This window comes from Rana temporaria, chromosome 13 (assembly GCF_905171775.1).
Source record: "Rana temporaria chromosome 13, aRanTem1.1, whole genome shotgun sequence".
NCBI lineage: Eukaryota > Metazoa > Chordata > Amphibia > Anura > Ranidae > Rana > Rana temporaria.
In genome coordinates, this window is record NC_053501.1 from 69,901,890 (window position 1) to 69,917,113 (window position 15,224).

The 15,224-nt window shown below is 43.3% G+C and overlaps 1 protein-coding gene across 1 annotated transcript in view; it reads right to left on the minus strand.

Moving 5' to 3' along the window:
* Positions 1–15,224, minus strand: part of PLCB2 (phospholipase C beta 2) — a 288,051-nt gene that overhangs the window by 144,884 nt on the left and 127,943 nt on the right. Inside the window, exon 4 of the mRNA XM_040332839.1 lies at positions 9,987–10,127. Within this exon, the coding sequence (XP_040188773.1) occupies positions 9,987–10,127 (141 nt within the window). The remainder of the gene's footprint in view (positions 1–9,986; positions 10,128–15,224) is intronic.

Sequence of the window (15,224 nt, forward strand, 5' to 3'; positions counted from 1 at the left end):
TCTTATGCATTAAGGTGAAAAAAAACTGGCAATGATGGCCCCCCCAGCCCCCTCGTTTTACTTGCCTGAGCCTGTTCACCTGCTGCGCTCGCCCCCGACGTCCTCTTCTCCACTCAGTCTGGCCGTTGATTGGCTAGATTGGATGGATTAATAGCAGCAGCCATTGGCTTGCGCTGCTGTCAATCACATCCAATGATGCGGCGCGCCAGGGGGCGGGGCTGATGATACAGTCTGCGGCTATAGCCGCCGGCTGTATCACGGGAGCGCGCCTGCAAGAACTAACCCCCATGGGAGAAAGCGCCCATGAAGGGGGTTAGTTCTTGCGGGGAGGAACCGCGACAACCGCCGAGGGACCCCAGAAGACCAGGATCGGAGCCACTGTGTGCAAAACGAGCTGCACAGTGGAGGTAAGTATAACATGTTTGTTATTTTTTTTTTTTAAACGGGAACCTTAAGTGTCCCTTTAAGACTACTTTGCAAAAGCCCTAAATAAGGTCTCCAAATAAATTACTATGCAACTCAAAGAAATTAGAGATGATGGCACCCACACATCAGATTTGGAAATGCACTGTAATGATATCACCACAGATGTGGAAGGACATGAAAAGGAAGTTGAGAGATCGAGCTATGCAAACTTGCTGCAAAAGTTCAAGTTTATCCTGCAGATCCTACAGTCTTATCGAATCTTGCTTCCTATTTACTCTGGGTCCCACCACTGAAGCTTAGTCATTTTTGTTGATATTGGTGGCCCTTAGCCACTGTCCTGTTGCTGGAAGACTTGGTGAATTGTACTTTATTATATAGTGGACCTAGAAACATGTACCTGTAATTTTATATGCCAAGTTAAAACGATGATCTCACTTATGTTTTTTTATGATTTTTTTTACTATAAACTAGATAGAGTATCTGGGGTGATATAAGAAAAATTCTATGATACAACTCCTTTCCTACATCTCACCTTGTTTGGAGATTATACAGGGTGGGCCATTTATATGGATACACCAAAAACAAAAGTTGGATTCAAAATCGCCGACTTCAAAATGGCCGCCATGGTCACAACCCATCTTGAAAAGTTTCCCCCCTTACATATACTAATGTGCCACAAACAGGAAGTTAATATCACCAACCATTCCCATTTTATTAAGGTGTATCCATATAAATAGCCCACCCGGGTGTATCCATATAAATGGCCCACCCTGTACTTTAGCCTAATGTGTGAACATTTATCACTTATAAAAAAAAAACATGCTTGTTTTCTCCTTTAAAGCCCTGTACAAATGCTCGGTTTTCTCGGCGGGAAAAAAGTCAGCCGAGAAAACCGAGGGGAAAGCCGAGAACCCGGCAGGAAAACTGCCCCGGGAATGCTGACCGTGTGTACGCTTCATCGGCACTGCCTCGCAGTTTCCCATAGAAAAGTAGTACAGTAGATCTGCCTGAAAAAAAAAAGCTGGGAATCCCGACAGGAAAATAGAAGGCAGGTTCTCTGTTTTCCCATCTGGATTCCCAGCTGTTTTCCTGATGGGAAAACTGCGAGGAAGCAAAAAGTCAAAAGCTCTCCTGGCAGTTTTCCTGCCGGGAAAACCGGTCGTGTGTACGAGGCTTTACACATTCTGGCTAAACTAAAGGACTCCACCTTAGGGCTACTAACTGGTCATATTGGAAAGGATAAATTAGTTCTGCTCTTGTTAATCTGTGGTCCCATTGTTTACATCTAAATAGGCTTTCGTCCCATTGATTGCTTGCACCTTTTGGGACTGTGTGTTTTTAGTTTAAAGGATCTTTTTTTGTACTGTGTGTGTTCTGTTATTTTGAGATTATCACATGATATTTATTGGTTGCCTTGTAGGAGTTTGTTCTGCTCCACCCAGGTTATCTAGCTTAACCATATTACTTCTATCAATGCTTTATAGGACCTTTCAAGACACATGTAGGTGGGGGTGCAGCGTGGTGTGGCGACAATAACACATGCAGTCCAAGTGTGATGAAGAACTTATACTAAAGTAATGCAAAAGACTGTTCACAATAAACCCAGTGGGAAGGCAGCCCAACTGGGAGCACTCATGGGTCCAACAGCATGTACAGCTGAACTGACTGTGCCTGTTAGGTGGGGCAGATGTCCAAGAGAGGGTGCAAACTCTACACTTACCCTCCTCATCAGGAACCTTTCCCTGATGCTAATTCAGTCCCTAACAGATGGGGTACCTGTTCCTACTCTACCCACTCACAAAACGTGCGGCAAGTCTGGGAACCAGGGTCTTAAATAGGCTCTGCAACAATGTTCCTCTTGAATTCCTTTTCAACTGCAATGACTCTGTGGAAGAATGTCACCTGCAGTGGAGGAAGTAGACTGCACCTGCGTACACATAGACCTTATTTTTCACTTATTTCAGGTTACAACATTATAGCTCTTACAACTTACAAGTGGATATTGGCATACCTTATTTTCTACCCTACTCCTGAATGACCTGGGTGAACTGATGTTTATTTACTGGTAAATCTGGAAATACATAATCTTTGCATATGTCAACTGATGGTCCTATTTATGTTGTTCTACGGCCCCATTTTTCTTATCCAGATGCATAAGGCCCCTTTCACACTGGGGCGGTAGCGGCGGGGGTGGTAAAGCGCTGCTTTACCGTCGGAGATGCAGCGTTATTCGGCTGCTAGCGGTGCGGTTTTTCCCCCCGCTAGTGGCCGAAAAAGGGTTAATACCGCTGGCAATGCGCTTCTGCAGAGGCGCATTGCCAGCGGTATAGCCGCGGTTTTCTATTGATTTCAATGGGAAGGAGCAGTGGAGGAGCGCTAAACACACCGCTCCTTCACTGCTCCAAAGATGCGGCTAGCAGGACTTTTGGAGTGGTCCTGCTAGCGCACCGCTCCAGTGTGAAAGCCCTTGGGCTTTCACACTCGAGAAACAGCAGCCGCTGTTTCAAGTGGGTTTGCAGGCGCTATTTTTAGCGCAATAGCACCTGCAAACCGCCTCAGTGTGAAAGGGGCCTTAGTGGTTGTTGCAGTCTGACGTACTGAATAATCCAAGCTTAACCGAGTAATGCTGCGTGGGTCAGCTCTCTCTTAGCAATCTTCTAGGTAGGTGGTTGATCTTTAGCTTAATAATTATTTATAGTTTCTGATTCATACATATATGTTTGAGAAAAATGGGCCTCTGTAGCCTGGCTAAATTGAATCGTATCCTACGTTGGCCCTGTTTGGGGCTTCTGAAAGTGCAATGTACTCTTTTTATGTATAATTCATGTTTAAGACTACTCTTGCAGTGGGGCTCTGATGAGCCCTACTGCATGCCTTTATGGTTTTATTTACTGAATTTTATTTTATGTTGCCAATTTGGTGTTCTTTGCGGTCAATAGGTATAAGTCTAAAGGTTTGAGTATATCCTTACCCCGAGTCTTCTGGACTCCCTTCAAACTTCTTTCATCATCACTTGGATTTATTATACTTTTCCCTACCCTGGAATTCACTCAATTTCCTCTAATAAAACTCCTTACCAGGGTGATTACCTCAACTTGTTTCAATATCTCTACTCGCTGTTAACCTCTTGGGAGAAGTATAAAATCCCATATGGTGGGAGTTTCTGAAAGCAAATAGATTTTTGACCAGAGTTTACCAAAAACTTTATAAAGCAATTGATATAGGAGGAGGTGCTACTGAATCCAACGGTTGTGTAATGGCCTCATCCCTGGAATATAGGAAAAGAAAGGTAACCCCCCCGAATGGGACTTTGAAGGCCAAAACACAATATGGATGTAAAAAATATTTTATTGGGACAAAATAGACCTATTGACATTGGCTCTGAACGTACATTCAGCACCTAAGTACATACAAACATAAAACATATTCCATATCCAAATGGAATCATCAAAAAGCAATGTGTGTGCCGGATGGCAAAAAGAAAAAACAAAACATAATACAATAACAACGTTAACTGTAACATCAAAAACACTCTCCAAATGGTAGATGCTGCCCGACGCGTTTCTGGTTTGTATCAAACCATCATCAGGGGCTTCAGGAGTGGATATTATGCAAGATTTGACATTGGCAGATAGAGTAGATGTGGATCTCCCCAGCATTGTTCGTGTGCATGAGTTATATGCAGGAGAAGATGGAAAATGATAGCTTCACAACGAACGCTCCCGAAGAATGGAACTCCAAGACCTGCTGATATGTATGCAGACAGGTAGTTGTCCAGATGCCCATGGAACTCATAGGACAAATTTCTATCTTGGTCAGAATAGACCTGGGAGGTTGTGAGGGTGGCTAAGGGCGTTATCCCCATGTGTGGATGGGGCAATTGGAACCTCTTTCTGTATAGACTCCTATGAGGCTCTCCTCAAAAAAATTAAAATAAAAAAAAAGATGCCTGCACACTCTCCCAGTTTAAATAGGTAAGCCACATCCTCACGGCTGCTAGGCAGGAACTAGCCAGGTGTGAAAGACCCCCATTAATCATTGCAGAGGTAAAGCTCTGGTTTCTCAGGTCATGTTCTGTGAGAAAATTACAGTGTTGCAATATGTCCAGATTTCACAAGATATGGACAACCATGGATGCCTCCTACCTTGGACTGGAGGACTCTTTAATGATCTAATGCCTTTGCCCATGTGAGCTGGCTTAACTCCTGTCAGGCTGTCCTTCAAATTGAATCCCTCAGAGCTTGCTCTTATAGGTGGCCTCCTTCCTACCAACTGTAAATACCTTCCCTTTCCTACTTTTCCTCCATTAGTACCTCCTTGTCCCAAGATTCCTTCTCACATAGTTACATACTTAGTCAGGTTAAAGAAAGACACAGGTGCACCCAGTTCAACCATAAAAATAAATAAACATAAAAAATAATATCATACAATCCCATATACTCAATTCTATACCCACAGTTGATCCAGAGGAAGACTAAAAACCCTGAATCGAATTTTCTACAGCAGGGGAAAAAATTCCTTTCTGAACCCCCGAGAGGCAATCAGATTTTCCCTGGATCAAATTTACCTATATATGTTAGTACTCAGTTATATTATGTACCTTTAGGAAAGAATCCAGGTCTTTCTTAAGGCAATCTACTGAGCTGGCCAGAACCACCTCTGGAGGGAGTCTGTTCCACATTTTCACACCTCATACTGTGAAGAAACCTTTCCGTATTTGGAGATGAAATCTCTTTTACCTCTAGACGTAAAGAGTGCCCCCTTGTCCTCAGTGTTGACCGTAAAGTGAATAACTCAACACCGAGTTCACTATATGGACCCCCTGTATATTTGCACATGTTGATCATATCGCCCCTTATTCTCATCTTCTCAAGAGTGAATAAATTCAGTTCCTCTAATCTTTCCCCATAACTGAGCTCCTCCATGCCTCTTATCAGTTTGGTTGCCCTTCTCTGCACTTTCTCCAGTTCCCCCGATATCCTTTTTGAGAACTGGAGCCCAAAACTGAACTGCATATTCCAGATGAGGTCTTACTAATATAATGATTTGTACAGGGGCAAAATATCTCTCTCTCTGGAGTCTATACCTCTCTTAATACAAGAAAGGACTTTGCTCGCTTTGGAACCCGCAGCTTGGCATTGCATGCCATTATTGAGCTTATGATCTACCAAAACCCCCAGATCCTTCTCCACTATGGATCCCCCCTGTTCTACTCCTCCTAGTATGTATGATGCTGAACATACTTGGGTTCGGTTGGGGACAGGTTGGCAGAACATTACAAAAGTTTGGGTGCCAAATCTACAATACAGCACCCCCCCCCCATTGTCCTCCCACCACCCCCTCCACTCCACATACTAAAACTTCCATGTTGCACCTAGTAGGAGAGAACGGAAGACAGGCATTTTAAACACATGAGTAGCATAGCCATTTTTTACTTTTTTGTGTTTACATGTTTAAAAAATTATTTTAGGCCTTAAAGGAGTTGTAAAGGAAAACATTTTTTTGCCTAAAATTAATGTCTGCAAGGTAGACAGACAGAATAGTGTAATGATTCTGTTAAAAAAATAGTAAATTCCTATTAAATTCCTTCATCTATATCACCTCTGGCATTCTAGTTTCTGTTCTCTCATTCACTTCCTGGTTTGCATCGCTCGTTCATGTAAGAACTACATTTCCCAGTATGAATTGCGGCACGCCCAGTAATTCACACCTCCTTGAAGTCTCTAACAGGTATAGAGCATCCTGCCGCAAAGATGTAGTTCCCAGGAGGGGGTGAGCACGTTACTGACCACCGCAGTAAAGCCTCCCGTCACAGTGGTCAGTAAAATCAGACAAGCAGGAAGTGAACAGAACAGAGAAGAAACAGAGCAACTTCTGAGCAAAAACGAACAATGAGGAAGTGAAAAGAGGAATGTCTGCAGGTAAAGGATGCTTATTATGAAATAAAACATGTTTCCTTTACAACCCCTTTAAGATTATTTAAAATTCCCAAAACAAAGAAGGCAACGTAAAGAATAAAATGCTCATAGTTTAATTTTTTAATATTACACAATATTAGTCCAACGGTTTATAAAATGCAACACTGAGGACAACTCTTTACGTCTAGAGGAAAATACACTAAAGTAAATTGCATGCGCCTGTGAAATGGTGATAACTTCAGTACCCAATATTTTTTCATGGGCAATACTTTAAAAGCCCCTACAGGTCATCAATTTAGAGTCACGCAGGAGTTCTAGTGCTAAAATTACTAATCTCACCCTGAGTAACATGTAACATGTGTAGGGCAATCACCAATTTCCTATGTAGGCGCCCAACACAACGTGTGTGTAGTAGAGGGAGGGGAAGGGGGTGCTCTAAAACTTTTTTGTTTTTCTTTTGTTTTGTTTTTTTATGTGTGTCTTTAAATGTCTAAAACTTTTGGCTATTAGTCCCTCATGTGATAGCATATAGGTAACAGGTTCTCTTTATGAGACATTTGAGGTCTATTAGACCTTGGATATCTCCTCTGTACTGCACTACAGCTAATGGAACACAAATCATGTACTATCAACCGCATACCCGGGCACTGGTTGACAGTTCATGACAAGGAGGTGATGTCATACAGTCACTTCCTGGTCTGTACACAGGAGAAAAGCTTAGCAGATGGAGGACGGCTGAGCTCCCGCAGCCCTTCCCAGTGACACATGCCATGACTGCACCAGGCCCACAGGTGGGACAGTGGAGCCCGGGGGAACATGGCAGGGTGGGGGGTCATGCTGGGAGGCAGCACATCGTGGCAGTGGTTGTGGAAGTCATAGGTGCCTTCACAGTCACTTGAATGGCTTCGTCATGAGAGCCGACAGTTGGATTCACTACTAAGGTATAGCCACTTACCGATCTGCATATCGGTAAGTGGCTGGGGATTCAGATTTTACCCCTTACCCATGCTGGTGCGCTAAGGTGCTGAGCTAGTTTGTCTTTATTTAAACCTGCTTTGTTTTGACTAATAAGCCAAATGTACCTGGGTTCAATTTGGAGGGTTTGCTGAACATTATTGAAGCTTTGATGCTGAATCCAAACCCTATTGAAGCCAATGGGGGGCCGAATGTTAAAAAAAGAGCAATGGCCATTGCAGTACATAATCCATCACAGCTCTCACTGGTCCTTCCTGCTAACCTCACATCACTGATCTCAAGATTTGAATCATTAGTTAGGCCCCATTCACACCTGAGCATTTTGTAGCTGGAAGCCTAAGGTCTCTTTCACACGGGCGGCCTGTTCAGGTCTGCCTGAGAGTTTTTTTGGCGGACCTGAATGGGCGCTCCGTGCTCCTCTATGGAGCCGAGGATGTCAGCGGTGACATGCCCGCTGACATCCGGCCCGCTCTGATCCGCCAAAGTGTGACGGAGGAAAAACCTACTTTTCCATTTGTCTGGCAGATCGGATCAGGTGAACACGGACAGATGGTCCATGCTCATCCAATCCCCCCATAGGGTAGAGCGGGAGAAAAGACAGGGCGGTCCCTGCACAGTGTGCGGGACCGCCCTGTCATCCGCCGGCTCAGCGGGGATCAACGGAGCGATCCCTGCAGAGCAAGCGGAGGTTCAAGGGGCGGATCAGTAGTGATCCACCCCGTGTGAAAGGGGCCTTTAGCTACAAAACGCTGGAAGGAAAAAAATCTATTATTCTCTATACAGATGGTTCACATCTCTACTCCAAAATGCCAGAAGTCAAACGCCTAAAGCTCAATAAAGTTCTGGCGCTTTTTTTGTAGCTCAATTCGGGCAGATTTGGCGTTTTTCTTGACCTGTACAAAAACTCGGCAAAAATGCGGTAAAAATGACAGCAAAGATCGCGGTAAAGTTGCGCGACATTTTGCCTGAAAACACTATGCTCAGGTGTGAATGCAGCCTAAAGCCATATTCCATATTGTGTAATTGCCAAAGTAAGTTTTATTTATGCTCAGTGTCAACAGGGAGAACATCATATGCTTTGACTTCTAAGGCCTATTTTACCCTTGTGCACCTTGTCCTGCGATTTGGGACTGCAGAGTCGAATGACAAGTTGTACACCATGATTTTCAGTATGTGCCATTCATATCTGTGCGACTTCAAAATAGTCCTTGCACTACTTTGGTCTGACTTTGAAGCGACTTGAGGTCCCTAGACATCATACGAGGACGTCAAATAACGGCCGCCCAGGATGGCAGAACCACCCTGCGGCCGTCCTTTTACAATACGCGGGTAGTGAAGTGGTTAAAGGGGTTGTAAAGGTACAATTTTTTTTTCCTAAATAGCTTCCTTTACCTTAGTGCAGTCCTCCTTCACTTACCTCAGCCTTCGATTTTGCTTTTAAATGTCTTTTTTTCTTCTGAGAAATCCTCACTTCCTGTTCTTCTGTCTGTAACTCCACACAGTAATGGGAGGCTTTCTCCCTGGTGTGGAGTGTCGTGCTCACCCCCTCCCTTGGACAACAGGAGAGTCAGGACGCTCTCTATGTTGCAAATAGAGAAAGGAGCTGTGTGTTAGTGGGCGTCTTAACTCTCATGTAGTCCAAGGGAGGGGGTGAGCATGGAGAAAAACAAAAATTGTACCTTTACAACCCCTTTAAAGAAACCTTTTATAACTTAAATACCTGGGTTGCCATTAATATTCTCCATCTAAAAATGCATGTTAACTAACTATCTTCCTAAATACCTTTCTAATCAAGGTTCCTATTGAAAGCATGCAGCAAGTAGATTCACATAGACTCGCGCAAAACTGCGGCGGCGTAACGTATAACATTTACGTTACGCCGCCGCAAGTTTTACGGGCAAGTGCTTGATTCACAAAGCACTTGCCTGTAAAGTTGCGGCGGCGTAGCGTAAATCCCCCGGCGCAAGCCCGCCTAATTCAAATGATCCAGGTAGGGGGCGTGGATCATTTAAATTAGGCGCGTTCCTGCACCGAACGTACTGCGCATGCGCCGTCCCTAAAATTTCCCGACGTGCATTGCGCTAAATGACGTCGCAAGGACGTCATTGGTTTCGTCGTGAGCGTAACTTACGTCCAGCTGTTTTCTGAATCGACGTACGCAAACAACGTAAAATTTCAAAATTCAACGCGGGAACAACGGCCATACTTAACATTGGCTGCGCCTCATAGACCCAGAGGTAACTATACGCCGGAAAAAGCCAAACGCAAACGACGTAAAAAAAATGCGCCGGGCGGTCGTTCGTTTCTGAATCGGCGGAAATCCTCATTTGCATATTCGTTGCGTAAAAAAAACGAAACGCCACCTAGCGGCCGGCCTGGAATTGCAGCCTAAGATCTGACGGGGTAAGACACTTACACCTGTCGGATCTTAGGAATATCTATGCGTAACTGATTCTCTGAATCAGTCGCATAGATACGACCGACAGAACTCAGAGATACGACGGCGTATCAGGAAATACACCGTCGTATCTCTTTGTGAATCTGGCCCAAAGTATACAAGATAGGGGATTGGCATGAGTGTCTGGCAACTAGCACTTTAGGCAGGAGACTAACAATGGCACCTATACCTCTATCACCTCTATTAGGTATACAATTTGTATACAGTACCTTGCCCACATTCTCCTTGTAGGACACAAAGTTATGGAAGGTAAGATCCACCATATCTGGCCCAGAGACAATGCACAACGTTTTGGCCAAGAAGTTGTTTTCAGGAAAGTCCAGGTTGAAGACTTCCCGCAATTTCTGGGTCTGTAAGAGAACAAAAAGGTAAATGTTTAAACCTTACTGTATGTTTAAAATATGTATATTTTGTTAATATTCAGAAGCTAAAGAGAGAAACACACTATGACCATAACTCCCAACTGTCCTTGATTTCAAGGGGACTGTCCCTGATTTGGAGGGACTGTCCCTGATTCGGAACAAAGTCCCTCTGTCCCTCTTTCCTCCTCATTTTGGTTTGATCTATATACAGTGGATCCTTAGATTATGAGCATAATCCGTTCCAGGAGAATGCTTGTAATCCAAAGCACTCGCATATCAAAGCGAGTTTCCCCATAGAAGTCAATGGAAAAGAAGATAATTTGTTCCGCATAGATTTCTGTGGCATGCAATACCGCATGTGGCCAGAGGTGGGGGCGTCGTAAATACTCAGGGACAGCTCGGTTGATCTTGGAAAGGCTCGAAAAGACTCTAGAACAGAGTATTTCCAAGTGTTTGTCGAGTAGTTCTGAGTAGGGTTGAGCGAACCCGAACTGTAAAGTTCGGGTTCGGTACGGACTTTGGGTTTTTCCCGAACCCGGACCCGAACCCGAATAATTGGAAAAAGTTCGGGTCCGGGATTGGAGTTCGGGAAAAAAAATGCGCGGAGGTCCCCGCAAATTCAATAACCAGACCCTTTAGGTCTGGTATGGATATTAAGGGGAACCCCGCCGTCAATTTTTAAAAAAATTACGTGCCGTTCCCCCTAAATATCCATAACCAGACCCTTCAGGTCTGGTATGGATATTAAGGGGAACCCCGCCGTCAATTTAAAACAAAAATGACGTGCTGTTCCCCTAACTATCCATAACCAGACCCGTTATCCGAGCACGTTGACCTGGCCGGCCGCAGAAAAGAGGGGGGGACAGAGTGCGGCCCCCCCCCTCTCCTGAACCGCACCAGGCCACATACCCTCAACATGGGGAGGATGTCCCCATGTTGATGGGGACAGGGGTCCATCCAGAGCGCAGCATCCCCGACCTCCTCTCAGCGCTGGACACAGCCCAGCGAATGGCACGCTGAAGCTGTGACATTACTTATATAGAGGAGGCAGGGCCACCCGTCACGTGACCCCGCCCCCTCTGACTTACCCTCTGCTACGTCACTGGGGAAGCCCGGCTTCCCTCTTCCTGGGCTTCCCCAGTGACGTAGCAGAGGGTACGTCAGAGGGTGCGGGGTCACGTGATGGGTGGCCCTGCCGTCATTCGCTGGGCTGTGTCCAGCGCTGAGAGGAGGTCGGGGATGCTGCGCTCCGGATGGATCTTCTCATCGCTGGAGCGGAGATCACCCGGCCGTCGCTCGATCTTCTCATCGCTGGAGATCACCCACAGCTGTCGCAGGATCGGGACAACGTTGGAGCAGGAAGCCGGGAACGAGTGGATTATCACCACTGGAGTTTTTTTTTTTTTATTAATAAAGGACTTTATTCTACGGCGTGTGTGTGTGTTTTTTTTACAAGACTTTACACTTCCTTCGTGAAATGGTAGGGGTACAGTGTACCCCATTACCATTTCACACAGGGGGGGTCAGGATCTGGGGGTCCCCTTTGTTAAAGGGGTCTTCCAGATTCTGATAAGCCTCCCGCCCGCATACCCCCACAACCACCGGGCAAGGGTTGTGGGGATGAGACCCTTGTCCCCATCAACATGGGGACATCCTCCCCATGTTGAGGGCATGTGGCCTGGTGCGGTTCAGGAGAGGGGGGGGCGCACTCTGTCCCCCCCTCTTTTCTGCGGCCGACCAGGTCAACGTGCTCGGATAACGGGTCTGGTTATGGATAGTTAGGGGGAACCGCACGTCATTTTTGTTTTAAATTGACGGAGTGGTTCCCCTTAATATATAAGTGGATTGACAGAGCATAAACATTGATTAAATAAGGATTGACTGTCAGCTTTCAAGTCCCTCTATGAAAGAGGATATATGGGGGTTTCCTTATACAGGAAAAATATGGGGACTCTTGTTAAAGCATCGACAGTAAAATTCTGTAGAAATATGTGGGCCTGGTCAAACCTCAATCATGAGAGCCACAACACCGATATGAATATCAAAAATATTTATTTTGTAAAAAGGTTTTCTTTATAAAAAGACATAGAAAAAGAAAAAAAGAAAAAAAGCAAAAATATTGTACATTGAATACTATAGAATGCATACTAGACAAATTCCAGACTATCAAGTAAAATGATACTTCAAGTGCATATAGGTGCAGGTGATCTTCATTTCATCCCACATGTAACGGTTCTACTAGTTTCGCCCAAGGGGGCTTCGTCAGGAACCAATGGGGGGCAGTAGTCTGAGCAAACAAAGAGTATATCAATGAACAGGAACATATAAATCATAATATATACAAATAGTCACATAAATTGATTATATCGGTACATACAAACGTGTCTGGTTGACCATAGAGTTTAACACAATCATCGTTTACCATAGAACATAAAGATAATGTATTTGATTTAAATAAACGAAGGTCGAGTTAATGGAGTATCTGTGGTAGCTGTGGACTTTAACGAAAAAAATATAAATAATAATTATAAAGAATATATTTACCTGTAAAAGTGGACTAAAAAAAACCTGAATGATTGGCCGTGATTGGCTCAAAGTCCCAGATGGTAAATCCCAGATAGATGGAAGGAGGGATGGGAAAAAGAGGAAATGATCCTCTTAAGCATGCGGGTAGGATCGCCGTGCAATGCACAGAGCCTGGATGCAAGCCTATAGAGGAAGAGGAGCCGGAGGCAAGCAGGTACTGTAGGTACAGAATAAAAATATTAGGAATATTGGAAATTTAACAAGTAAAAAAGGAAAAAGAAAAAAGGTAACCAGAAAGGAAGAAAAATTGCGATGGACAGACAACTGTAGAGAAATATGTGTAAAAGAATTAATGATTATTACCTGATTAAAATGATGATAGAAAGAATGGGAAGATTGATGATGAGGTAGTCTCAGAAGAGATGGATATAATTCATCCCAAGAGGTTTCTGTCAATACTATACTGCACAAAATAGGAAGTCATTCACTACATCATCAGATTGTATAATGACAGATTAGTTTGAAAATTAATTATTAAAACTGCAAACGACAGCAGTAATAAAGATAATATTAATATAAATATTAATATAAATATAAACGCCTATATAGGCTGCAAAGTATCAAACGAATCTAAATTAATTAGAAGAATGTAGCATTTTTTGTGTAATAATTCAACTTTATAGTTGTTATACCTATCATAGTAATAGGGGTATAGCATAAAAAGAAAATGCAAATACTAATCTAATTAAAAGGAATAATGGTAATGGTTTTACCTGATTCTAGTTGCAATAATAACTGCCGAGAATAGGGCAGATAAATTGCCCAGGAGAACTGTATAGTCCAGATACTGAATAGTGAAAAATAAAAGAAAGAAAGTCAATCCAGGAAAAAATATATTTCCTCATTGTTGACAGATAAGTGAGTAAAAAGTATATTTTCACAAAGTCTGCAAGTGGCAACAAAGTATCACATCCAGATTGTTGTGAATAATGAATTAAACTTGGAAGGAAAGAAAATAATGAAATAATGATGAGACAATGGTAGATGAAAGCATACCTATGACCTGCTGTTGCCTCTGTATACCAAGGAATGATTCCTCTGGCAGAGCTCACGCTGACACATCAGCTGTGCGGCTCACTAATAAGCTGCCCTCAATCAGAGTGAGATGATACACAGCTGAGTAGGGGGCAGCTCCTCACTCTAAGATGGGCGTGGTAATCACGGCAGATGTCATGGGGATTGCCCATAGGAACCACAGGGACCGCGTCTGCGCAGAAGAAAAGCATCCCTCTAGGAGATGCTGAATCTAACGCGCCGGCGCGGGGAAGGGGAACTCCTGGGAAAGTGCACCAGCGTCACAAATGACGCATCAGTGCCTACCATATGGGTGCCGTGAAGAAGCGGACGCGCACTAACACTCAAGCCTCCGGCTTGAGTTCAGATCAGTGACACTGAGCTGGTGCGTGCCCCCTAGCGCCCAAAATGGCTTGCAGCAATACTAATAGATGTCTGATGATAACGGCAGTGTGCTAAAGTGCAGGAGATCAATGCTGGTGATAGGAGAGCATGCAAAACAAGTTTGAATCCGTGTCAGGCAAATAAGTGAAAATAGATGTGGGGAAAGGGGGAAGAAGAGAAAAGGGGAAAAAAAAAAGAGAAAAAGAAAAAGAGGGAAAGCAAAAGTAAATGTAAGTATAATAATTGGGAAATAAGAATTGGTGAAAAAAAAGGGAAAAAAATATTGTTTAATTAATTATAAAGAATATTAAAGGAATATAATATTATTTATAAAATCAAAATTAAGAAAAAAAAAAAAAAAATAAAAAAAAAAGGGGATGGAAAAAATAATAATAATAATAAGAAAAATAATAATAAGAAAAAAAAGAAAGAAAAGAAAGAAAAGAAAAAAAAAAAAAAAAAGAAAGGGAAAAAATAAATAAAAAAGTGTAAAAATATATAATGATAATAAGGAATATGAAATAAATATGTAAAAGAAGGGCCCCCAGTGGACCCAGAAAAAACAAAAGAAAGAAAAACCGTAGATAAAGTCCACAGGTCACAGCATAAAACCACTCGAAATCCATTACAGTAATATTTGACATTAATGTTGTCACATCAAAGTATGTTCTTCTGTATAACCGAAAAAAATGGTATTCAAAAAACAAATCAAGTTAATTATAAAGTGTTGTTGCATACCTACAGTCATATAAGCTGCACAATAAAGTTCTATACTCCCAAGTGTCGGGTGGTGGGGTATCGCAATAATGGGGCTCGTATAAGTGTGGAAACACAGTACACGGCGCCAATTGCACCACCTCCTTCTATCAACAGGAAGTATTAGTGCTCAAGGGACTCGGACAAGATTGCTTGATAGGCCTTGATGGATTAAGGCTGATAGCCATTTGGTAAAGCCTGACCATGAAAGATGGAAGAACAGCTCAGATAGAAGAGCTTCAAATTAACAATGTAGTCACCCCGGTATGTCCAGCTTGTGGTCACTGGATTAAATTAAAGAAAGGGTTTATAGCTAATATTTTCATTTAACCCTGGATGCTGAGT